We start from the raw sequence: 27,020 nt of genomic DNA on the forward strand, positions 1-27,020 counted from the left end.
GCAGAAGTCAACTCTCTCTTATTCTTACTCTCTCTTCCCCTCTCCCTCCTTCCCTCCCCACTCGAATTCTATTTGATCTTAATAATAAAACCCAGAGACAGATATATTGGTTAAGCTAAAGATCAGTGAAGCAGAGAGGCCAGCCACTAGAGAGTTCTTTTATCACTACCAATGCTAAGACCCAAGGGACGAGCCTGTTCTCAGGCATCATCCCCAGACTGAATCTGTCTCTACCAAACCTCAGACTACCCTGAGTTTCTGTCTCCTTCAGCCTTAGATTCCTCTCTCCACCCAGCCATATCACTCCTGTCTCCACCTCTCTAATGCTGGAATTAAATCTGTGTGATCCCAAGAGCTGGGATCACCTTTGTATGAGCTCTGTTTCTCTTTAAAACAGATTTAATATTGTATAGCCCAGGGTGGTTTTGAACTCAAAGAGATCCATCTGCCTCTGTCTCCCAAGTACTGGTATTAAAGGTGTGTGTCACTACTCCCCAGCCTCCAGTGGCTTAGCTTTGCACACTGATCTTTAGGCAAGCTTTATTTGTTAAAAAGTAAACAAAGTATTTCTCCTTTTTGTCTAAAATAAAACAGCTATAATTAATATTAGAAAAACTAAATATAATAAATGCAGTAACTATATATGCAGGCAATAAATGCATCAACAATGTCTAATCCATTTGCATTTGACAAATTCAGAAAAAAATACTCCATTGTTTATCCTTTTTTGGTGAGTCCAAAGTGTTGTATATAATTCACTTTCTATTTTAACTTACATTACCAATTCAAAATTATCTTTTTATGTCTCTCAACCTTATATACTTTACATTTCCATAGTGAATTTCTTTTTTGAATCTGGCAAACAAGGAAAACTGTAGCTATAACTACCTAATCTTCACCTACCCACCCCCGAGATCTGAGAAGGAAATAATATTAACTGAGTAAGCATGAAGAGTGAGCAAGTGATTTCTAAAAATGGGAGAAATGACAAAAATAGCTTGCTGCCAGGATAGTCACCCTTCTCTGGAAGGACAATCAAATCTTCTCTGCAATTATGGGGCATCCATATTTGGCCTATAAGCCTGGAATATTCAACAGACTTTACAGTGAAGCAGGATTTTTTTTAAAAAGGACTATCCCACTTGACTTAGCAAGGTTTGGCAGCCACTCTCTTTTGTGTCCTGTTTATCAAATAAGAACAGTATATTGTCAACAGTCGAGGCAAGGGCATTTTCTTGTCCAGTGGCTTACTTTTGCCACAAAGAAAGCAAAATTCATGTGGATTTTCTTCAATGCCCATTATCTTCTCTGAAGTTGATTGGTACTGTCAGGAGCAGACATGTCTCATTATCATATAAAAGAACCTATGTTATTAAAACATCTTAAATACCATTTTCTGTAGATCTCTGAAGTATTTGAGAACACCCTGTCTATTTAAAATATATCTGTTTGACCTTGAAAACATACCCAATATGACTACAAGTTTGATTATAATAGGTAACTAACTACTAATCTACGTTTCTTTATTATCCTAAATAGTTGGTAATAATAATTTTCAAGAACTAGAAATTTGCATTGCATTGTTAATTGATCTGTATAGGTATAATACCTTGAACAAGAGTAGAAATGTATGTACAGTATGCTCTAACGAAATTAATCTCAAATTTGTATCAATATACAAAATTTGCATATAATATATAAAAGTCCAATTTAAAGTAAGATATTTAAAACTAGTAGTTGCTTTTTAAAAAGTAGACTCAGTAATCAATCTTTTTATCTTATATCATATAGATATGATATTCCTTTTAGAGTAGATTCAATAACCTACCCTTTTATCCTATCATATCTATAAGCCCTATTTTCTTTTCAAAACAAGAACCCTGAATATAAACCCTGTTGTTTAGCTTTTTTTCTGACCATTACCAATAACAACTTGTAACCAATCTCCCTAAACAATGACAAATATTCATAACCCAATGAAAGACCAAAAACCACACACCCCACCTCTTGGGAATGTGGGAGTCATGTTCTTAAATTTACTTCCTGCTGTCTAGAGGTGACAACTTCATTTAGGATATCCTGAAAAAAAATTTGGCTTAATTGTCAAGTCCTGGGAGAGGCAGCTGAATGATTTATTGTCTAGTTCCTGTGTAGTAGGAAAGTTTCGGGCTTTTCTCAAGTCCTGGCTAAAGTAGTCTGTGAGGTTGAATCATCTCAGCTAGCCACTTCCAATTTGTTCTGAGCAGTTTGTAGTCCAAAGCCTATTGTTAGGTGGTTTTCAGCATAATGGTATTAACAAAGTGTTGGAGGAATCATTGTTATGAGGTCCCATATTCCTTTTGGAGACTTCAAGTTCACTGTTAGGCATATTCATGTTTCACTGTAGGGAACTGATAGAAGATCAAATCTGAAATCACGTACAGGAAGATAGATGAAGCCTTTTTCTAGAATTAGTTAGTACTCTATATGACCATTAATATCATGACAAAAATTTATAATATATATGTATTATATATATTATATAAATGAGATAATATTTATACCTCAAGAAAAGCTGTTAAAAAGTCAAAATAAAATCAAAAGATTATGACATTAGTGGCAATTCTGGTTATATTAATGTCCTTAAATTTGTGTCCTTAAATTTTTATATTTCTTCTGTCCCATATCAGGTGGCTCTTCTGACATGAGACAGAGATTTTGAATTTTACTTTATTAAATATGCTTGGGTTTAGAAAAGGATAGAACCACAGTTCAACTCCAAAGCCAGCATTTAGGGCTGATTGATTCTTCAGTATACTGATCATTTAGTTGCTTCTGTGCCAGCTGTTCTAAAGCCTGCAAATTCTCTGTTGATAAAGGTCATTGCATAAAAGTTTATCTGTTAATCATTTTATTTTTTTATTTTAAATTTATTTATTTATTAAGGATTTCTGCCTCATCCCCACCACCGCCTCCCATTTCCCTCCCCCTCCCCCGATCAAGTCCCTCTCCCTCATTAGCTTGAAGAGCAATCAGGGTTCTCTGACCTGTGGGAAGTCCAAGGACCGCCCACCTCCATCCAGGTTTAGTAAGGTGAGCATCCAAACTGCCTAGGCTCCCCCAAAGCCAGTACTTGCAGTAGAATCAAAAACCCATTGCCATTGTTCTTGAGTTCTCAGTAGTCCTCATTGTCCGCTATGTTCAGCAGTCCGGTTTTATCCCATGCTTTTTCAGACCCAGGCCAGCTGGCCTTGGTGAATTCCCGATAGAACATCCCCATTGTCTCAGTGTGTGGGTGTGTACCCCTCGTGGTCCTGAGTTCCTTGCTCGTGCTCCCTCTCCTTCTGCTCCTGATTTGGACCTTGAGATTTCTGTCCGGTGCTCCAATGTGGGTCTCTGTCTCTGTCTCCTTTCATCGCCTGATGAAGGTTAATATTCAGGAGGATGCCTACGTTTGTCTTTGGATTCACCTTCTTATTTAGTTTCTCTAGGATCGCAAATTATAAGCTCAATGTCCTTTATTTATGGCTAGAAACCAAAAATGAGTGAGTACATCCCATGCTCCTCTTTTTGGGTCTGGCTTACCTCACTCAGGATAGTGTTTTCTATTTCCATCCATTTGCACGCAAACTTCAAGAAGTCCTTGTTTTTTACTGCTGAGTAATACTCTAATATGTATATATTCCATACTTTCTTCATCGATTCTTCCATTGAAGGACATCTAGGTTGTTTCCAGGTTCTGGCTATTACAAACAATGCTGCTATAAAGATAGTTTGTTGATTGCCTTTGGGTGGGCTACTCAGTCTAGGGGTTGTAACCCACCCGGCAGTCAGTTATTCCAGGGTCCCGGAGAGGCACTACCTGTAAGATATGGGCTAGGAGACAGGAAGGAGGCCATGCTAAGTTTGTCAGAGCCTCCGTTTATTAGAGACGGGGTACAACTTTTATAGTGTAAAGAGTTGGGGGATAGGCACAGGGGCCTGGGCTCTTGCCGCGTGGTTCACGTTGGTCACATGATCCGAGTTGGTCACGTAGGCAGGAGGTTATCTTCGGTCAGGTCACTGTAGGCCAAGAAGTCACGAGTTGACACACCTAGCTCCCTAGATAGTTTGGAATGTGGGGTGGGTTCCGCTAACAGATAGCTCCCATTAACAGCCAATTTGGGTGTGGGGTAGGCTCTGTCAATACAACTATTCCTAACACAATTAAGGGTGTGGGGTTCTCTGCAGACTCCCCAGGGTGACGGTTCCTGTAGTGATTTTAGGAGGAAATTGGCTCCTGACAATAGTTGAGCATATATTTTGTTGTATGATAGGGCCTCTCTTGGGTATATTCCCAAGAGTGGTATTGCTGCATCCAGGGGTAGGTTGATCCCAAATTTCCTGAGAAACCGCCACACTGCTTTCCAGAGTGGTTGCACACGTTTGCATTCCCACCAGCAATGGATGAGTGTACCCCTTACTCCACAGCCTCTCCAGCAAAGGCTATCATTGGTGTTTTTCATTTTAGCCATTCTGACAGGTGTAAGATGGTATCTTAAAGTTGTCTTGATTTGCATTTCCCTGATCGCAAAGGAAGTTGAGCATGACCTTAAGTGTCTTTTGGCCATTTGAAGTTCTTCTGTTGAGAATTCTCTGTTCAGCTCAGTGCCCCATTTTATAATTGGGTTGATTAGCCTTTTACGGTCTAGTTTCTTGAGTTCTTTATATATTTTGGAGATGAGACCTTTGTCAGTTGCGGGGTTGCCTTTTTGTCTTAGTGACACTGTCCTTTGCTTTACAGAAGCTTCTCAGTCTCAGGAGGTCACATTTATTCAATGAAGCCCTTAATGTCTGTGCTGCTGGGGTTATACGTAGGAAGTGGTCTCCTGTGCCCATGTGTTTGTAGAGTACTTCCCACTTTCTCTTCTATCCTTTTCAGTGTGTTCAGACTGATATTGAGGTCCTTAATCCATTTGGACTTGAGTTTTGTGCATGGTGATAGATATGGATCTATTTTCATTCTTCTACAGATTGACATCCAGTTTTGCCAGCACAATTTGTTGAAGATGCTCTCTTTTTTTCATTGTATACTTTTAGCTCCTTTATCGAAAATCAGGTGTTCATAGGTTTGTGGTTTAAAATCTGGGTCTTCTATACGATTCCATTTGTTGACTTCTCTGTTTTTTATGCCAATACCAAGCTGTTTTCAATACTGTACCTCTGTAATAGTGTTTGAAGTCAGGGATGGTAATGCCTCCAGACAATCCTTTATTGTATAAGATTGTTTTGGCTATTCTGGGTTTTTTGTTTTTCCATATCAAGTTGATTATTGTCTTCTCCAGATCTGTGAAGAATTTAGATGGGGATTGCATTGAATTTATAGATTGCTTTTGGTAGAATTGCCATTTTTACTATGTTGATCCTCCCAATCCAAGAGCAAGGGAGATCACTCCATTTTCTGGTATCTTCTTCAATTTCTTTCTTCAATGCCTTAAAGTTCTTGTCAAATAGATCTTTCACTTCCTTGGTCAGAGTTACCCCAAGATATTGTATGCTATTTGTGGCTATCGTGAAAGGTGATGCTTCTCTGATTTCCCTCTCTGCTTCCTTATCCTTAGTGTATAGGAAGGCAACTGATTTTTTGGAGTTGATCTTGTATCCTGCCACATTACTAAAGGTGTTTATCAGCTGTAGGAGTTCTTTAGTAGAGTTTTTGGGGTCGCTTATGTATACTATCATATCATCTGCAAATAACGAAAGCTTAACTTCTTCCTTTCCAATACGAATCCCCTTGATCCCCTTATGTTGTCTTATTGCTATTGCTAGAACTTCAAGCACTATATTGAAGAGGTGTGGAGAGAGTGGACAGCCTTGTCATGTTCCTGATTTTAGTGGGATGGCTTTGAGTTTTTCTCCGTTTAATTTAATGTTAGCTGTCGGCTTGCTGTAAATAGCTTTTATTATATTTAGGTATGACCCTTGAATCCCTAATCTCTCCAAGACCTTTATCATAAAGGGGTGTTGAATTTTGTCAAATGCTTTTTCAGCATCTAATGAAATGATCATATGGTTTTTTTCTTTCAGTTTATTTATATGGTGGATCACATTGATAGATTTGCATATGTTGAACCAGCCCTGCATCTCTGGGATGAAGCCTACTTGATCATAATGGATAATTTTTCTAATGTGTTCTTGGATTCAGTTTGCCAGTATTTTATTGAGAATTTTTGCATCGATATTCATGAGTAAGATAGGCCTGTAATTCTCTTTCTTGGTTGGGTCTTTGTGTGGTTTTGGTATCAGGGTAACTGTAGCTTCATAAAAGGAAATTGGCAATGACTCTTATGTTTCTATATTGTGAAATTCATTAAGGAGTATAGGTATTAGTTCTTCTTGGAAGTTCTGGTAGAATTCTGCATTGAAACCATCTGGTCCTGGGCTTTTTTTCAAAGGGAGATTTTTGATAATGGTTTCTAATTCTTCGCGACTAACAGGTTTATTTAGATCATTCACCTGGTCTTGGTTTAGCTTTGGTATATGGTACTTATTTAAAAAAAATGTCCATTCTTTCGTATCTTCCAGTTTTGTGGCATACAGGCTTTTGTAAGTAAGATCTAATGATTCTCTGAATTTCCTCTGTGTCTGTGGTTATGTCCCCCTTTTCATTTCTTATCTTATTTATTTGCGTGTTCTCTCTCTGTCGTTTAATTAGTTTGGATAGGGGTTTGTCGATCTTGTTGATTTTCTCCAAGAACCAACTTTTTGTTTCATTGATTCTTTGGACTGTTTTCTGCGTTTCTATTTTGTTGATTTCCGCCCTCAGTTTTATTATTTCCAGTCTTCTATTTCTCCTGGGCCTGTCTGCTTGTCTGCTTCTTTTTTTCTAGAGCTTTCAGGTGTGTTGTTAAGTCCCCAATGTATGCATTCTCCGTTTTCTTTAAGTGGGCACTTAGTGCTATGAACTTTCCTCTTAGCACTGCTTTCATTGTGTCCCATAGGTTTGAGTATGTTGTCTCTTTATGTTCATTAAATTGAAGGAAGACTTTAATTTCTTTCTTAATTTCTTCCTTGACCCAGGTGTGGTTCAGTAGTTGACTGTTCAGTTTCCACGAGTTTGTCGGCTTTCTGTGGGTAGCATTGTTGTTGCCTTCTAACTTTAGTCCGTGGTGATCTGATAAGACACAGGTGGACAGTGATTTTTTTTGTATCTGTGGAGGTTTCCTTTGTTTCAGAGTATGTGATCAATTTTTGAGAAGGTTCCATGAGCTGCAGAGAAGAAGGTATATTCTTTCCTAATTGGATGGAATGTTCTATAGATGTCTGTTAAGTCCATTTGCTTCATTACCTCCAATAATTCTCTTAATTCTCTATTAGGTTTCTGTCTGATTGACCTGTCCCTTGGAGAGAGAGGTGTATTGAAGTCTCCTACTACTAGTGTGTGTGGTTTGATGTCTGCCTTGAGTTCTAGTAATATTTCTTTTACATAAGTGGGTGCTTTTATGTTAGGGGCGTTGATATTCAGGATTGAGACGTCATCCTGATGAATTGTTCCTGTTATGAGTATAAAGTGTCCATCTCGATCTCTTCTGATTGATTTTAGTTTGAAGTCAGTTTTGTTAGAAATTAGTATGGCCACACCTGCTTTTTTCTTAGGACCGTTTGCTTGAAACACCTTTTCCCAACTCTTTACTCTGAGTAGATGTCTGTCTTTGTGGTTGAGATGTGTTTCTTGCAAACAGCAGACTGTTGGATCCTGTTTTCGTATCCAATCTCTTAGCCTGTGCCTTTTTATAGGTGAATTGAGCCTATTACTATTAAGTGATATTAATGACCAGTGGTTGTTTACTCCGGTTATTCTTATTGGTTTTGATAGTAGAGTTTGTGTGTCTCCCTTCTTTGAGATGTGCTGGTGAAGGGTCGCTAGATGCCTGAGTTATTGTAGGCAGTGTTGGCAATGTTGGATTCCTTGGGTTGCGATTTTCCTTCTATTACTTTCTGTAGGGCTGGATTTGTGGCTATGTATTGTTTACATTTGTTCTTATCCTGGAATGTCTTGTTTTCTCCATTGATAGTGAATGATAGCTTGGCTGGGCATAGTAGTTTGGGTTTGCATCCATGGTCCCTTAGTTTCTGCAGTACATCTATCCAGGACCTTCTGGCTTTCATAGTTTCCATAGAGAAGTCAGGTGTAAGTCTGATCGGTTTACCTTTATAAGTTACTTGCCCTTTTTCCTTTGCAGCTCTTAATATTCTTTCTTTAACCTGTATATTTTGTGTTTTGATTATTATATGGCGAGATGTTTTTCTTTGATCCAGTCTGTTTGGTGTTCTCTATTCTTCTTGAATATTTAAATGAATATCTTTCTTTAGGTTGGGAAATTTTCTTCCATAATTTTGTTAAAAATATTTTCTGGGCCTTTGAGTTGTGACTCTTCTCCTTCTTCTATTCCTATTATTCTTAGGTTTGGTCTTTTTATTGTGTCTCATATTTCCTGAATGTTTTCTGTTGATAATTTGTTGGCTTTGCTGTTTTCTTTGATCTGTGCGTTTATTTTCTCTATGGTGTCCTCAGAATCTGAGATTCTTTCTTCTATCTCTTGTATTCTATTGATTATGCTTGTTTCTGTAGACTCTGCTCGTTGACCTAGATTTTCCATAACGAGGTGGTCCTCAGTTTGTGTTTTCTTCCTTGCCTTCATTTCAGTTTTTAATTGTTGAACTGTTTCCATTACCTGTTTGATCGTTTTTTCTTGGTTTCCCAGGGTATCATGTACGTATTTACTCATTTCTTCAAACTTTTTGTTATACTTCTCATCCAATTCTATAAGGGCATTTTTTACAGGTTGTTTAAGGGACTCTATTGCTTTCATAAAGTCAATTTTTTCCACTTCTTCTCTGTTAGGGTGTTCAAATACTTCTGTTGTAAAATCATTGTGTTCTGGTGTTTTCATGTTGTTTTTCAGGTTATTGGGTGAATTCTTGCCTTGGGGCCTGCCCATCTCTTCCTATTGATCCTATCTAATGGGTCTTTTAAAACTGGATCAGGTTTCCCTGCTGGCCAAGGGTTCCTCTTACCAAATGCCCTTGCTCTGTTTCCTGGTTCCTGCCGCAGGCCAAGAACCCTGTCACCACTCCGAAGGGTCTTCAGAATCATGACCATGCTCCCCGTTTGCCAGTGACCTCGCCAACAAAAGGCCTACCTCTTTGATTTAATTGTAGTGGGGCGATCTGCTCTCGTTATTGTGTGACCGTCCCCGCCTTGTGCGTCTGCCACCTCGCCGGTCCCCGCCGCTTACGTCTCTGTTAATCATTTTAAAGGCAAGACTCTTGGTGCCTTTGAAAGACAAGCAGCTGTTGTGCCCTGTTCTTGTACAACCTGTATGATTGGTGACTATTCTTTTCAGTACCTTTTAATATTTTTCCCAGTAATGTATGATAATTTTTTGGTTTGTTCCTAAAACTGAAGGAATGTTAATCTGAGTATTTCATTGCTGTAATAAATTCACTGCTACATTAGCCACATATGGTTTTAATTTTCTCTCTGACCTCCTAGTCCTATATATTTGACCCATCTTGTGCTCTGTTTTACCTGCGATAAAGTTTCACTCCCTAAAAGCCAGACATTTATCTCCTGAAGAGGTCAATTTGGATGCCAACATTCTGGTGCATTCACAACTGTGTCTACCAGACATCATTGATAATGTCATTATTTCATATTTTTAATTTAGGACTTTGTTCATAATACCCACTTTATGGTTTTTCCAAAATTTTTTGTTCTCTCTTTTATAGCTGTTATATTATCCAGAGCACAATGATTTCTTACAATAGGCATTAATTCTTCAATTGCTCTGAGGAGTTTCCTCCATGATGACTGAAAATGGCTAAACCAGATTTGGCATAAGGGCCTTTTGTAGGCCCCTCAAGGAGTTTCCTGATAGCAAAGGTTTACCTTGAATGTCCTTTGTTGATGTACATTCATTAGTCCAATGTCTGTCTTTGCCACACCTTCTACATAATCTGGAAGGGACGGGTGTTTTGTTTGAATTATGCTTAGAAAAAAACATTGTTTCTAGGAACACTCTGTTTACAGTCTCTTTTAAAGTTACCTTGTTTGCCACAATTATAACACTTGACATTTCAATTTTTCCTCAGATATCTGGAAATCACCTCTCCTAGCCAAGTATCATCATGGTCATGAAATTTAATACCAATTATATTTCAAATCCATTCTTCTAAGGGTGCTGATCTTGTCATTAAAAACGTTAATTATCCTTTTGCCTTGACAATAAGCATTTTTAAAGACCAGAGATTCAATTATTATTATTCCAGCTTTAGAATTTATTATCATTCTAGTTACTGCTGATGTCAATATTTGTAAGAAATCAGTGATGGTTTCTTTTGGGCCCTATATGACTTTAGTAAATGAATCTTTTTTTCTCTACTTCTTCAATTCTGTCCCAAGTATTCAAAGATACTGACTTGTAACCCAAAAGTTGGGTGCCAGATTTTGCCTGAATTCTATTTGATATTAATAATAAAAGCCCAGAGTCAAATATAGGGGTTAATGCTAAAAATCAGAGAAGTAGAGAGTCCAGCCACTGGAGAGTTATTTTACCTCTACCAATGAGGCAATCCTGTCCTTAGACTGCATCTCCAGACTGAACCTGTCTCCACTAAACCTCAGACTGCAACTTTCTCCACCAAACCTCAGACTTCCCTAAGCTCCTGTCTCCTTCAGCCTTAGATTCCTCTCCCCACCCAGCCATATCATTCCTGTCTTCATCTCCCTAATGCTGGTATTAAAAGTGTGTGATTTTAAGAGCTGGGATTATCTTGGCATGAGCTGTTTCTCTTTTAGGCAGATTCAATCTTGTGTAGCCGAGAGTGGCCTTGAGTTATCATCAATCCCTCTGCCTATTTTCTGAGTCCTGAAATTAAAGGTGTGTGCCACCACTCCCTGGCCTCCAGTGGCTTAGCTCTACACTCCGATCTTCAGACAAGCGTTATTTGTTAAAATATCACTATCTCTCTTTGTCTCTCTCTCTCTAAAGAATTTTTTTCATTTATTCATTTTACAACCTCTCTGCAGCCTCCCCCATCCTCCCCTGCCAGTCCTTCTTCCCCATTCCCCTACTCCCACTCCCAAATCCCCTCCCTCTTCCATCTCCATCCAGGAAAGAGCATGTTTCCTGAAAATATCAATAAAACATGGCATATCAAGTTTCAATAAGACTAAACAGCTCCCCATTATTAAGAATGGGCAAGATGACCTATTATAAGATGATATAACGTCAGCTTGCCCTGAGGCTGTCCATGTATATTAAGTAAAGTACTCACTGTGTATAGGAATCTGTATTTTGATGGTGCTTGATCTATCCACAAAGAAAAATTAGGAATTTATTATAAAATGCTCCTAGAAGTCTTAATTGTGTTTTTTTAAAAAAAAACTTGTAATGTTAGACTTGTGTGCATGAAAGTAATTAAGGTACATCATTATTGTAGTTTAAACATTGTACATGATAAGCCTCCCCCACCCCTGCTTTTACTGTATGTTTTTATTGAATGATCTATACCCCATCACTAGGCAAACATGAATAAAATTAGGTTAAATGTAAAAAAAAAGTAAAAGAAAGAAACGGGGTCCCAAAAGTCAGTAAAAGAGTTGGAGACATCTCTTGCTCCCACTGTTAGAAGTCCCCTAAGAGGGCCAAGCTATATAACTGTAACATATATGCCGAGTGTCTATGTCAGTCTCATGGAGGCTACCTGGTTGTTGGTTTAGATTCTGTGAGTCCCTATAAGCCCAGGTTAGTTGATTCTGTGAGTTTTCTTGTAGTGTCCTTGACCCATCAGACTCCTGCATTCCTTTCTCCTCTTCCATCTCTGCAGGATTCCCAAACTCTGCCTAATGTTTGTCTGTAGGTTTCTGCATCTGCCTCCATCATCTGCTGGGTGACACCTCTCTGATGACAACTGGGCCCAGCACCGATCTGGTCACAGGAGATGCCCAGTTCAGGCTCTTTGTTCACTATTGCTAGGAGTCTTAGTTGGGTCCTCCCCATAGGGGAGTCAGGTCTCCTGATGAAATAATATCTAAGGAAATATGTACTCCTTCTATTACAAATGTGAGAGAAAACATGAAGTATTTGTCTTTCTAAATATTCTGTATTTCATTTAAGAAGATGATGTCCAGTATTCTAACGTCCTTTTCACTTATCTCCCCTTGACTAGGTGGAGTTGGCTCCTGATATTGGCCTTCAATACAAAGGAGAGCTAACGGTTGTCTTACGATACATTCCTCCAGAGGAGAGCCCTATATTCCAAGTAGAACAACCTCAAGGTAGGGTTAAAATCAATACCTCTTATCTGTCACATTGTAGATATTAGGGTTTGGATGGACTGTGTTACATATGTAGTATAATAAAAATAGGGTTTGGGATCTTTTGAGAGTTAAGAAGTACATGCTATAACATATGTGGAGAAGAAAAGTACAGGACAAAAATCCATACTTATAAGCCAGCCCTGATAGGGAGATTATTTACTGTCAGTCCAAGAGATACACGATCTTTCCCCAGGGGGAGAGATGTGTTGTGTGAGGGGATTTCTAGGAAGCTGTTCTATGGACTCATTCACAGCTACTCAGGGAGTCTAAAAAAGAAATATCTGGCATAAAATATAGAAAACAAAGGGGAATCCAGAAGAAATCTATTTGAAATTTTCCTTTTCTTCCTCCTTTCATCAGTGTCTTAGGCAGCTTCCTTTTTCTTTCCATTCATGGTCACCATTTTCAGGGCTTCCCCGTGAAAGGAACTCAGCTCTTGGTCTGAGTTTCCTCACTTCACTTGTCCATAGTTCTTTGTGGCGGGTTGAGACCCCATGTTGTTTTCCCATCTAATTTGGCAATGCAATATGGTCAGTCCTGAAAATACACATACAAATAACATTATTCAGATTGAGCAGGTAATAGTTAGGAATAAATATGTATGTACATATATGCACGTAATAACAGCCAATGAAAAAAGAGACCATTAATTTGAAAGAGAGCAATGGAAGAATACATTTTGGAGTTTGGAGGGAAGAAAGAATAGGGGAAATGATAGAATTATAGTATAATCTCTGAAAAAAGAAAAAAATTTAAGAGGGTTGTGAGGATTAAATAGGTTCATATATGTAAAGGTGGCAGTCATGTAGTGGTTATTGCTCATGTTTAGTCTATTACATCAAAATAAATATTAAAAGTGACAAGGTTTTCTCCCAACCACAAAATGTAACTGACTCTAGGTTGCACCCTCTAAACCTGACCCTTCCTGAAGCTGACAATTTATAAAAAGGGGATTATTGAATAGACCCTTTGGAAGTAAGGTTAATATATCCAAGTCATAGAAATGTCTCTCTTGCAGCTCTGGGACTTGGGTCTGGCCTTCGCAATAGAATAAGATGATGGTGCTGGCAGGATGTTTTCCATTATTCTATTCCTTTAGAATCGTTGCATTTTTCCTTTACAGAAGCTTTGTGTGTGTGTATGTCTGTATATGTATACAAACACATACATATGACAAAAAGGCTTGATTGTCAGAAAATGAAGTAGCTCTTTGTAGATGTTCTTGGTAAATTATGAAGTAGAATCTCCGATCTCCTCCACTTCCACCTCCTCTTTGCTGGTTCGTGCAGGAAAGAAGATCTTTAAAAAGGGAAAGAAGAAAGAGTCATCTGTCATCTCTGGGGGAATACTTGAAGTGTTCATCAAAGAGGCAAAGAATCTGACAGCAGCCAAATCGGGAGGCACTTCTGATAGCTTCGTGAAGGGGTAATTTTGCTCTAGCTCATCGCCCATGACACTTCCTGGGTACTGAAAGGAGCTATGATCCAGTAGACAATGGTAGTTGTGAAAGGCCCACGTTCTGCTTATTGCATGCACGTTGGAAAAGCTACCCTTACGTGTTTGCTCTTTCATCTAAAGCAATGTGAGTGTGGGACAGAGTTGCTGTTCTGGCTCTCACTGTGTCTCCAGCAGATTTCTGGAGGGCCACTGTGAGGATCGCTCTCACCCTGACTGCCCAAGGAGATTCCTTTCTAAAAAGAGAAGAAAATATGATGTTCTATGTATAATTTACTTTTATTTTTGTTTTGTTATCATTTGGTACACCAACAAAAATACTAAATACTTGCTGGTTTGCTCTGTTGGGGAAAATTGTAAAATGCAGAAAAATTTCAGCATCTTCCCTAAAGAGTGTTTGAGGCAGGCTCCAGGACTACTTGATATACATTTATTTCCATGTGGAGCAAATGACATTTTCTTGAGGGAATACTACCATTTAAATGAATATTCTTGCTCGTTCTAGGCCTTCCAAATAGCAAATAGTCTAGTTTCTGACTATTGTAGACTTTTCTCGTGTAATTAGAAGAAGCTGGGCTAAAGGAATATTTTTCCATTCATTCAAGCAAACACTCAGATGTATATGTACCACGAATTAGATGCTGATCTTTGAAAAATAGATATGATAGCTGACCTCACAGAGAACCATGAAGTAAAGCCAGTTCCCATGATGCCAAGCCATGGGATGAATCTTTGACAGAGATGTTGCCTCTTTGAAAAGTGATCCAGGCCTGATAGCAGTGCCTGAAATACTGGTACTGTGGACCCTGAGTCAGGAAGATCACAAGTTTGTGTCCATCCTGGGATACATGTAGCAGTGCCAGACCAGCAGGGGACAGAGGATGAGATCCTGCTTTTTTGTACAATCTTTTTTTTAAATTTTATTTAAAATTTTATTCATTTTATATACTGACCACAGTTCCCCCTTTCTCTTCTCTTCCTGTTCACCATCTCCTGCCTACCATCTTACCATCTACCCTATCCACTCCTCCTCCGTCTCCATTCAGAAAGGGGTAGGCCTCCCATGGGTGTATTTTCCCACAGGAAATAAGTCATACCTTTATTCTTATATGTTTTAAGTTCAGTAAACCATATATTGATGAGAGTAAGATGACTAGGGTTTCCCCATTGTTGAATTGTGTTCTTTAGCATAAAAGACACACTGTCTTTGAGTCATACTGCTACAGTCCAACTTAGGAAGCCCCGCATCCAGTTTAGGACTCTGCTCCTTACTGTCTTGTATGGTAAAAATATTGTCCCTGGCCTGTGGCTCTAACATGCCCTTCCAGGCATGAGTTAATATTGTCTGGAACAGCTTTTACATGCTCTTGTTGAGAATTTATGAAGGACAAATGATAAAGAACAGTAATTCATCCTATTTTTTAAGCACTAACTTTTCAGTGAATACTTAAATATTAAGCCAATTTAAAAATTATCCAAGGAGTTGGAGAAATGGTTCAGTAGTAAAGAGCACTGGCTGCTCTTGTAGAGGACCCAATTTCAATTCCCAACACCCACATGGCAGCTCGCAGCCATCTCTAACTCCAGACTCAGGAGATCTGATGCTATCTTCTGGTCTTCATAGGCATTGCTTGCACATGGTACATAAACATACATGTAGGGAAAACCTTCATATACATAAAAATAAATACCCTTAAAGAAAAAACTGATATATAATTTCAAAGAGCCAGAGAGCAAGCAAGAACAGATACATAGGTAATGTTATAAAATATGTAAATTACATAATTTCATATTCTCTACTTATGAACTGAAATATTTGTGACTTAAGAAAGACATTAGGGCCCACAAGATGGTTCGGCAAATAATGGGAAATGGGCCTGCCACCAAACCTAATAAGCCAATTTTGATAGCTGGAATCCTCTTGGTCATGATAACTGACTCTCACAGGTTAACCTTGGTCTTCCACATCTATGTCATGGCTTGCTCTCATACATATTTATGCACATTCAAAATAAATATTAAAAAAATTAAAAACCACTTTCTCTTACATTGAAACAGTGATTGAAGGTAACTTATCTAGGATAGATGTGGAAATATCATGTTTATCAGGGACAAAGGAGTTTTTCTATATCATTATCGTATCTTCTCCATGGACCAAGATACCTAGTTATACAGAGTTCAGCCATCCTATGCAAATCCAAGCTTATAGGGAGCTTCCTGTAACTTTTTCATAGAGGTACTTGTATTCTATTGACCAGAACCTAGGTCTGTAGCTATGTGAATTGTAAGACAGCTTTATGGTCTTTATTCTGGGGAAACATGTGTTCAAATTTAGAACCAAGGTTTTCTTTTAATGATGGATACAAAAATTGAAATAAGATAAAATGTAAGATGGTAACAATAAAAACTAGGAATTTTAAAAGAGAATAAGCGTAGAATGGAGATTGAGAAATAACAGTGTTCGCTGATTAATTTATTAATTTTTTCCCCTTTTTGGTGGTAGTGCCAGGATCAAACTCAGGTCCTTGCTCAGCAAGCACTTTGTCATTGTCCTACTTACTCATGCTGACCAATATAGTAAATGAAATACAACATGACTCAATTATCTTCTTTATCCCTGGGCCATTTACTTGTATTTTTCATAATTGTTTTATGTACTGATTCCATCTACACTCATTTTCTTCCCCAAACCATGTGTTTTGAAGGCACAAAGGTTTTTGAGACTTAGAGTTTGAACACAGTAGAGAAGACCTAGGGCACAGGTAGTCTATCAGAGAAGGGCTTCCAGGAAACATCAGTGAAAGAGTGTAGACCATGAAACAAAAGACAGAGGGAAGCAGTTTTAAAAGTTATGTTAATGGAAAGGTTATCGCTGTAGGGTTCAGTTCCACTGGGAAAGAAAGCAGCAAGAACTCCATGTAATGTTCTTTAGGAGTATCCCTTGAAGAACTGCAGAACTCATCGGCCTTTTCTAAAACCCACTGCTTGGGTTAGCCTTCAGTCCTCAGTAACTCTAGGTACTCTGAACATGAGGGAGTAAACTCATGTAAGACGGGTAAGAAGCTGAAAACATTCAGGAATTATCCACCTTAGCTGCAAATCAGTTTACAGATACATACAAACAAACAAAAACATACAAAGTCAAACAATAGTGGCTACCACCAGGGGTCTTTTCTTTACCAGATGGAGAACCAAATATTTGGAAGGGTTTGAAAAGACAAAAATTGTAATCAAAAATGGAGGAAGGGCATTTTACTATTGTAAATGTATTTACTAGACATCTCTCCAAATAAGATATCAGGGAGAGAACATCAAGAATGCATATTGTAGTCACATACAGTTACACAGAATTGTAGGAGATCCAAATGACAACTCAAAGGTTGCATTTTTACTTTCCCACCAATGTAACTGTGTTTCCTTCTGCAGCTACCTGCTTCCTGATGATAACAAAGCCACCAAGCACAAAACGGCGGTTGTCAAAAAGAGTATTAACCCTCAATGGAATCATACATTCATATTCAGCGGCCTGTATCCTCAGGATATAAAGAATGTTTGCCTAGAACTCACCATCTGGGACAAGGAAGCCTTTTCCAGCAACATCTTTCTAGGAGGTGTTCGTTTAAATTCTGGAAGCGGTAAGGAATTGAGAGAACTAGAGCTGGTGTATGACTGGGCATGGGCAACAGTGATTACTCCAGGTGTGATATGCTGTAGATTTTTATGTAGTGTGAGCTACAACTAGCTCCTGAAATAGCCCAGGTGCCTCATTCTTTTAGATGGAGATCTGATCACTGTTAAAATGTGTTTCTGTAACAACTTTGTATTCTTAGGCTTAAAGTTGAAGAAATGTTATATTTGATCCTTTCATAGAAAAATCTTCAATACATTCATATAAGGGAATTTCAAGTACTTTTTTGGGTCTTAAGGTTTTGCTTAAATGAAAATCAAGACAGGAGAGGAAGGCCTCATAAGGTTGTCTTTACTTCATCTTCCTTTCACTTGTGTCTAGTACTTCAACAATGATCAAGCAATGTGTTCTTAGTTTGCTTTCTATTGCTATGATAAAGATAACAATGTGAAGCAACTTGGGGAAAAGGGGTTTATTTCACTTTAGTGCCTACTTCATCATGAAGGTGAATCAGGGTAGGAAGTCAAGGTAGGAACATTGAAGCAGAACTGAAGCAGAACCACAGAGGAATCCTGCTTACTTGATTGCTAAGCCTGATATTTTTAATATAAGCCAGGACCACCTGCCTAAGGGGGCAAGCTGTTTCCTCCCACATCAATCAACAATCAAGAAACTGCCCCCACAGACTTGTCCACAGGCCAATCAGATGGATGCATTCCCGATGACCTGAGTGTGTCACGTTGATAGGATACTAAACACAGAATGAAAACAAATAACTCACGTCATAAAATATAACAAGGTGTGAACTAGGTAGGGAGACATCCCGGTGGTCAAATGCTTTAACACTAGAAGTGCACATGAACTAACACTGGAAGACCCCAAGTCTCTTTACCCCATATCTTAGGCCAGCCATGTGCCATGTCAACATTTTGGTTGAGAAAGTCCCCATTTATATGACACTTTTTTTTTTATAAATTAAGGATCTCGAAAAACCAAAAAAAAAAAAATTAAGGAGATCAGGGAATACATGTGTCAGTAAAATTGAAACCTCCAGGGTCAGAGAGTAGCTGTGTTTGAAATAGAGATCTTCATATCTCAGGGCATATTGTGAACTCACATTGACTTGGTTTTGATGAGTTGGTTCTATCAAAGTCAGGAGAATATGAGTCACCAGGGGCCACTCTGGTTCCTCTGTTCAACCTAAACAGAAGGAAATAATGCAGGCTTCAAAAGACTGACTCGTTTTAACACCTCTCACTAGATATGGGAACCAAGAAGAGGTCCTCAGAGATTGTTACTTGCCTTCTAGAAGCTCCAGCCCCTGTGTGAAATGTTGTGCCCCTTTTTCTCTTCTTCAGGTGTCAGTCATGGGAAGAATGTGTACTGGATGGACTCTCGAGGAGAGGAACAACGCCTTTGGCAAAGGATGATTGACAGCCCTGGGGTATCTGTAGAGGGCATTCTCATGCTGCGATCCAGCATGGCAAAATGGAGGCTCTGAAGGGATCAGTTCTCCAAGAACTACATCTCTGGTTGCCTACTGTTTTCTCTAAGCAAACACTGGGCCCTTGAATTATGTTGCCCTGTTATTTCTCACCTCTTAGGACATGAGAGGAGATATGTCAGTGTTGTGAACATCTAGGATCTTGCTGATTGTCTGAAAAGCATATCCTTCTATATGTTCCCCCACTCAGGTTTCCCTGATTAGACGATAGGAAGTGGACCCCACCATCTTGCCAACAAGCAGACTGTGCAATGGCTCATGGGCTTTATACTGACCGCAATGACAAGAGCTTACTGGAAAATATTGCTGGGCTCCTCAACTCTTTTCCAACCAAGTTACTTAAGTTTTCTTCAGTTTGAGAAAAGAAGGAAACACCAAGAAGGTAGATTGCTTAGAGACTAACAAAGAGAGAGATCTTTGTCTTCTCAGCAGATTGCCTGTAATGCAAAGAAGACATGCTAGGGGTGGTTTGGGAGAAGTCAGGCTCCTTTTGAAAGTGAAGAGAGCTCCATGATTATACACACTCACACTAAAAAAACAAAAGAAAAAACAAAAAAAAAACAAAATACAAAAGCAGACACAAACTGGAATGTGTGTAGAGAAATTAGAATGTAGGACCATCTTGTTGATAAACTAGGAATTAGAGAACTCTGTTACAAAAATTATTTCATCAAATATTAAAAGCCATTAAGTATAAGGAAATAAGAAATAAGCAATTAATTCTTATCTTTACATTTTGTTTACTAGTGAGACTAGTTAAGTGAAAAGGGAGATACTCCACTGTTTGCTGTGCTGCTATAGGAAAGAGCTAGGAACTCCATGTTCTCTCTTTCATTTTCTCTTTACCCAAGTAATTACTGCTTTCTTAAGCTATTACAATGACAAGTAACAAACCACCCCAAAAATCAATGACTTAAAATGAAAATCAATTTTTTGGGTGTCTATGAAGGTTGGCTAGGAGAACTCTGTTTTTTCCTTATAAGCCCGAGGGTCTAAATCAGGTACTTATTTCTCAATCCTCATTAGACCAAAAGAATAGCCTGAGTATGGTGATAGCAGAGGTGTACTTGGATAAGTCCCACTGCTCAAGCACATAAGTGTCTTGTACCTCATTGGTCAAAAGGAAGCCATATTGCTAATACCAAAATCAATAGAAAAGGAAATATGCCTTGCCCAATGACAAGAGTGAAGGTTCAAGAAAGGATGGTGAAAGAGAGACAAGTAGTTGAATGTACTCTACGTCTTGTCATTTATGTGCCTAAGCTACCAAATTTAGAAGCAAAGTCAGGTAAATCCAGAAAGGATGCCAAGTCTGGTTCTTTATTTTGTGGGTTACAACCTTGCAGTCCAGAGAACTGAAATAATTTGTCTACGGTCGTGTAGAGGCTGTGACTGAATCTGGACAGTTCCTAGGCAACTTTGACGTGACTCTATGCTTATCAAGGTGGATAGAAGATGACATGTCAAAGAAAGTAGATCATGGTTTGATTATGTAAGCATAAACATACATAGTCTATGCCAGGTGTGGTGGGTTACACTTGTAATTCCAGCACTTTGAAGGTAGAGGTGGGAGGATCAGGAGCCCAAGGTATGCCTTGGCTACGTAGAGAATTTTAAGCTATCCTGGGCTTATCTCAATGGCACCTCATGTACCAAAATATGTATGCTCCAGATGTTATGGAGTCAGATTCAATCCCCCATAGCTCATTTCTTCATTTGAATACATGTAAACATGCAAACCCTTTAAAATATAGCAAATGAATTTTAGTAGTAGAACTAAAACCATGTTCAGATTCATTCCACAGAGTAGTTGCAAGTTTATAGGTATGTTTTTGAAATTTGAAGACTAATTTAAGAATCTATTTAATATTCTTCATAGTAAGGAAACACACAAACCATTTAAGCATTATTCAAAAAGAGACCATCTGTAGAAAACTTCACCTATCATAGCTCAATAAATACAGTACTTCTTAAGAATTTACACACCATTATTCTGTCCTTCTCAAAAGCAGGAAAAACCTATATGCTTGGTACTATTTCCTGGATCATGAATAATAAAAACCCAGAGACAGATATTGGGGTGCAAGGTGAAGATCAGAAGGTAAAAATAAGCCACTGGAAGCCAGACAGTGGTGTCACACACTTTTAATCTCACGATTTGGAAGACAGAGGCAAATGGATCTCTGTGAGTTCAAGGCCACCCTGGGCTACACAAGATCAATACAGAACCAGATGGTGGTAACTCACACCTTTAATCCCAGCACTAGAGGGGAAAATAAGATGGGAGGAGACAGGCTCAGGGCTCAGTCTGCAGTTGCCCAACTTTAGTAGAGGTAAGAGGTAGTGGCTTGGTTGTTTTGCTTTTCTGATCTTCAGACAAGCTTTATTTATTAAATCATAAATAGAACATCAGTATAATTTCCCACATTGGAAAATAAATTGTCTTCAAATGTGATGGGACTCAAACACTATTCAGTGACATTTAGGGGATGTGAGAAGCTGATGACGGTGAAGCCTGTCTCTGGAGTGTATACAACAAAGTAGATTTATTCACTAAGAAAATGTGACTAAATGATTTTTAAATTTACAACTTAAACTCAAGAAAAGCATGAATCTTCGTGTCAGGTCAAATTCAAAGCAATTCTCTGTACAATGGTTTCATGATATCCTGTGTCTAACTGGATATTTCTATAAAACAAACCCCACATATACAAAAAAAGATCAGAAACCCACTCTCGTTGCTCCTGGAAACAAAAGCAAACACCTTAAGATCATTCTCTTTTTCTAAATGTACATACAAAACAACAGTTTAAAATATAAGTGGGATGTGTTGGTAGATAGCTGGAATCCTAGCATCTGGGAGACTAATTCAGGAGGACCACAAGTTCAACATCAGCCTAGACTACAACAAGAGCCTATGTCAGAAGGAAAATATTCTATGAACGGCATAGAATTCAAGAGCTTAAAAACTATGAAGAGCCTTGTCCACCACTTCCACATGTCAGTGTCAGGCTTTTCTATGCCTGTAGAGTACTGCTTCATAGCAGTCCACTGAATATGTTCAGCTGGTATTAGCAGAAGCCACAAGAAATATGGGTAAAACATCTGTGCTCAATGGCTTCTCCAAGCAATCTTTTCTTTTTAAAAACACTTTGAAATTCAAAATGAGATATATATTTTACTCAGCCCTCCACTTTCATACATCTTCCCTACAGAAGTAGATACATGTATTTCTTGCTCCTTTTTTGCCCTGAAGCAAAATAAGTCAAGAAATCATATTGAGCCTACTTCTTGTGTTTCCTCGTCTCTGTGATATTACCCAAAGCCGAACTAACATCACTGCTTTCCATGACTATTTCAGTAGTCTCCTAGCTTTAATCATTTTGAATTGCTTATTATTATTTATTGTGTGTATCTGTGATGCATGTGTTGAATGTACATGTGGAGGTCAGAGAACAGCTCTGTGGACTCCTCTCTTTCCATCTTCACAGTTGACCTGAAAATAAAATACAAATTATTGTATGTGGTCCAGAATATGAAGACCACTGCCTTTTCTCTAGCATATCCCAAGCTGTGCCTCCCCTCCCCATCCCCATCCTCCCTTTCTCTTAAGCCACCTTGTGGACTTTTTTTTTTTGTTCTCATTAATCTAATCCCCATAAATCTTCCAGGTCTTAACTGCTACTTCCTCAGGAAAACCTTCCTGATCGTGTGCTAAGCTAGGCCACAGAAACTTGCTTTCATTTCCCCTCCATGGCACCCATCACAATTACATTAAATTATTCATGTAATGAAACTTTTCATGCCCATGTGTACTGTCTCTTCACTTAAGATTCATAAGGGCAGGTGCAATACATTTTCATAGCAGTATCCCCAGTGCTTGGCTGAGAATAGGTGATCAAAGAAAAACAAAATAGCTCCACAGAGCATTACATAAGTAAGCAGTTTTTAAAGCTACTCTTTCGAAGTGCGAGGGGAAGGAGGAGATAGAGCAAGGGTGGATAGGGACTTGCATGTCTTAACCAGGGATTTGGGTCATTGGCTGAATGAAATGGGAACTACTGAGAGTTCTGAGCCAAAGAATGGTAAACTAGAATGTGTTTCAACAGCATCCCCCTAGCTGCTGTATCCAGGACATGGTGAAGAGAGATCAGCTTGCAACACTCAGTCTATTTTCAACTACAAGTAACAAAAAATACCCTTAAGATTATATAAGAGTGTAACTGGATTATCATTCGTAAGCCTGTAGGGAGGGCTTTTATTCTAGTTTGCACAGCTGTGATTTGCAGGCTGTTTTCCCCTGGATTAAGATTTCTGATTCTTCATCACTGTTATAGGTATAACGCTGATGATTATTAAGATATCTGCATGAAAATTGAAGAAGGGAGAGAATGTTGGCATTTTTCTATTTAGTATATAGCCTGTAAGTGCCAAATGCTCATATATTTTCTTTTTTTAATTTATTAAAAATTTCCACCTCCTCCAATCCTCCCATTTACCTCCCACTCCCCTTCCCACTCCCTCTGCAGTCCTAAGAACAGTCAGGGTTCCCTGCCCTGTGGGGAGTCCAAGGTCCTCCCCCCTCCATCCAGGTCTAGGAAGGTGAAAATGCTCATATTTTTATCCAATGTTTTAACACAAGAAGAAACCTGTCTATGTTTTCCTTTTTCTCTAAATGAGGCTGAAATGAATGCACACAATTACAGTAAAGTGTAAGTCAGTAGACTCCGCTGGGAGGTCAGAGAACCAGATGTGTGTCATCTCTGCTGTTAATACACTCATGCCAATAACAGGAATCCTATTATACTTGCCACTGAATTTTTTACTTACCGAGATTTTATTTGGGCATCAGAGAGTTCACACTTGTTTGTGAAAATGCCTAGGAATTGATGAACCATAACACTTCAATTTCCTTCATTCTCTTTTAGAAACAACTAAGAAAGGAAGTCATTCCATCAAAAGCAGTCGTGTCTGTCACTCAGAGTTGGACTGTATAGTTGAGAGTAAGAGTGAGAAGTGTGACTGTGTCTTCTCTTCGTAAATGGATATTTTAAAAGAGAGATTATTCCCAGTTGACATAGAGAAAGGGACATCTAGACTTTTTTTCACTCTTTCTGGTGCTCCTCAGGTTGATGGAGTACTCACAGAGGTTTAGGAGATCCCTTTGCTGCTTTTTTGCATATAGGTTTCTGGAAAAATCATTATTCAATTAAATTATTTTCTGGAACCTCAGAACCCATATTAACAAGACTACTCATAAAACATACGAACTATCACAGCCATGTGAAGAGCAAGGTACCCTGGCAGCTTTCCAAGGTCCCAAGAGGTAACAAGCATTACTGAAAGTATAATGAAGTAGAGAACTGCTCTGACGAAGAATATGGTATTAACAGAAAAAAAAAACCTATAGCAGCTGCTTTAGTATATAGATGAGGCAGAGATCCTGTCCCTGAAGAGCAATTCATGAGTAGTAAATTGCTTTCTAAGGACAGTTGTAGGACAATGGGGTTGTTTTGATGACTATGATTTACCAGTTTGGTCCAGACATAAATTGCTAGGAATAAAGGAGAAAGAGGGGCTTGCCTTCCTTCAGGGATTCCTTTGTATCTCTTCCATCAGTAAAGTGTGCCTCAATATAAATGTCAGGCAAATATTTAAGGAGGATACCAAGGCCATAAAGTGATGGGGCACAATTGCAACCCTATCTACTCAGGATGCTATGGCAGGAGGATCACAAGTTTGGGGCCAGCTTGGATAACTTAGGAAGGCATTGTCTCAAAAAAAATTTTTTTTAAGACATGAGCTGGAGCTCCGTGTTAGAGCCCTTGCCTCACATGTGTGAGACCCTGGGTTCAGTCTTCAGCATCAACATTAAATTCAATTGATCTGAGAAATACATCACTTCATCAGTTCTGTGAATGCACTGGGTCTCCCATTCCTGGAGTACGCATTGTACTGATGAGCAAGCCAAGATTTTCTCTGGCACCTATAGATGAGTTTGCGGGTTTAGTGGATTTCAGAAGAAAGGCACATTTTCAATGTCTCATGAACATCTTTGAATCACTGGGCCAGAGTCAGACCTGCACTTGAGGAAAAATAAAAAAAGGCGGTTTTCTCAATTTTGTTACAGACTGAACCATCTATCCACATGTTCATTCGCTTCCCAAGGTACCCTTCCAAATTTTTTCCTGGTCAAAAGTTGACCTATTTTGCCTGTTTATATTTAGTAGATTTTAGTTCTTAGAGAAAATTTGGGTTTACAGAACAGCTGTGTGGAAGTTACAGAGCATTTTAATATATACTGTCCATTTCCATAGTTTCTCTAGTTGCCCCCTTCTATCAGTGTGGCACATTCTTTAGAACTGATGAGACAATATTTGGGCATTATTTTAAACTTAAGGTACTGCTTTATAACAAGGCCCATGCTTTGTGTTTTAGAGTATTGCCTGCCCTGATAAATGCATAAACACAGTAAAGACTCCTTGTAGACTTGTTTCTTTTGCTTAGCAATATGCATTTAAGTTTCTTTCCTGTCTTTTTGTGATGTGATACTTTAATGTTTCCTGTTGTAAGTGCACTTAATATGATATCAATGCTCTTCACAAAATTTGAATTATAATATATATTTATATGTATTTAAGTTTCCTTTTAAGTATAAGACAATCAAAGTATAGAATCAATGTTTTAATCTCAATAGATGATAAGTTGGCGCTCCTTTGTCTATTTTGTTATTGTTGGCTACAAAGTTCCTATTGGCTTACCTTAACATGTATAGCACAAAATTAGTAATGATCCTATTTAAATGTTGAATATGTTTGTTTGTAAGCTTCTTAATGGAGTTCTTATGCTAGACTAAAGCTGTATGCTATCTTGTACATTATGCAAATGATAATGTATTGTTCATTAAATTCACTTTCCAACATCTCTAACATTGTGTCTTCCAAGTCATCTGAGTTCTGGAAGATGGATTGTATGTCCTTGAAGACTGATTATGTGCCATCTAGTCTTACTGTTCTTATACTTATTTGTCTTTGAAGACATGAACATTTGCTGAGCTGACATGGAATAGATAAACATGACGTTTCCATTTTGAAGGTAAAGTGGTGCTGGACAATTCTTATCCCTGCTTAGTATTACATCTGCCCCCTGCTTTGGTTTTTTCCTAACTTATCTCCTCCAGCTGGACCCTGGCATTCACACTCATTTTGTCTTATCCTCAATAAATTAAAGCTTAACCTGTGATCTCATGTACAAAAATAATCAAGGTCTTAACAAAAATAATAGGACTAATGCAGCCCTTAGTTTGGAAAGTAGAGAGATGTTATTTTCCTATAGTGTGACTGTACCACATACTTAGACTCAAAGAACACCTTACATGCCTTTGGCCAAGAAATTCATTTTATGATGAAGAATATGCACCTGTGGGCTCATGTTATGAAATTTATTAGTCTTACCACATCATTCCAAAATAGTTGCTTTGATGTCTTTCTCAAAGCTCAGTATCTAAAACAACTGATAAACATTTACTGAGGATGAAGAAATAACTTCATGATACAGTGTGTACCTTAAACAAGAGACACATATATGTGTTTGTGTGTGTGTATATATATATATGCATGTACACCATATCTGTGTATTTATGTGTTTACCATATATGTGCCATATATATATGGCATTGTCTCTCAGAACGCCAAAAAGCATGGGTGAAGGACCATGATGTAGAGCTGTGAATGACTCCTCTTATTTTTAAACCTAATTGACTACTAAAGAAATGTCCTTTACTTATTTCCATAAGCTTGACTTCAGTGAGCCTATGTGTCCTGAATACATGCCACTCAGTTGATCTGGGTAAAGAATGGGAGAGTGGCTATTGAAAGGAGATTAGGTTGTTCACACACAGGGATACAAGGAGAAATGGGTAACCAGGCCAGGGGGTTGTCTAAGGATAACTCTTCCTAGCACTGTGATCTATAATTCTGACCAGTGGAAACTCCAAGCAAACAATCAAAACAGATCCACTAAGAAGCATACATTCTAGAAATGAAAGGTTGGATTCATCATCTGGGTAAAGCGATCAATGTAGCTGAAGT

The 27,020-nt window shown here is 38.4% G+C and overlaps 1 protein-coding gene across 1 annotated transcript in view; it reads left to right on the forward strand.

The window, feature by feature from the left end:
* Window positions 1–25,842, forward strand: part of LOC121442587 (synaptotagmin-like protein 5) — a 103,204-nt gene extending 77,362 nt beyond the window's left edge. The window contains exons 14-17 of the mRNA XM_041644181.1: window positions 12,193–12,301; window positions 13,633–13,768; window positions 17,225–17,433; window positions 18,785–25,842. Of these exons, the coding sequence (XP_041500115.1) occupies window positions 12,193–12,301; window positions 13,633–13,768; window positions 17,225–17,433; window positions 18,785–18,927 (597 nt within the window). The 3' untranslated portion in view covers window positions 18,928–25,842. The remainder of the gene's footprint in view (window positions 1–12,192; window positions 12,302–13,632; window positions 13,769–17,224; window positions 17,434–18,784) is intronic.
* Window positions 25,843–27,020: the final 1,178 nt, after the last annotated feature.

Source organism: Microtus oregoni, unplaced genomic scaffold (genome assembly GCF_018167655.1).
Source record: "Microtus oregoni isolate MIOR12 unplaced genomic scaffold, Mior012 000092F_000, whole genome shotgun sequence".
In the NCBI taxonomy this organism is placed as follows: domain Eukaryota; kingdom Metazoa; phylum Chordata; class Mammalia; order Rodentia; family Cricetidae; genus Microtus; species Microtus oregoni.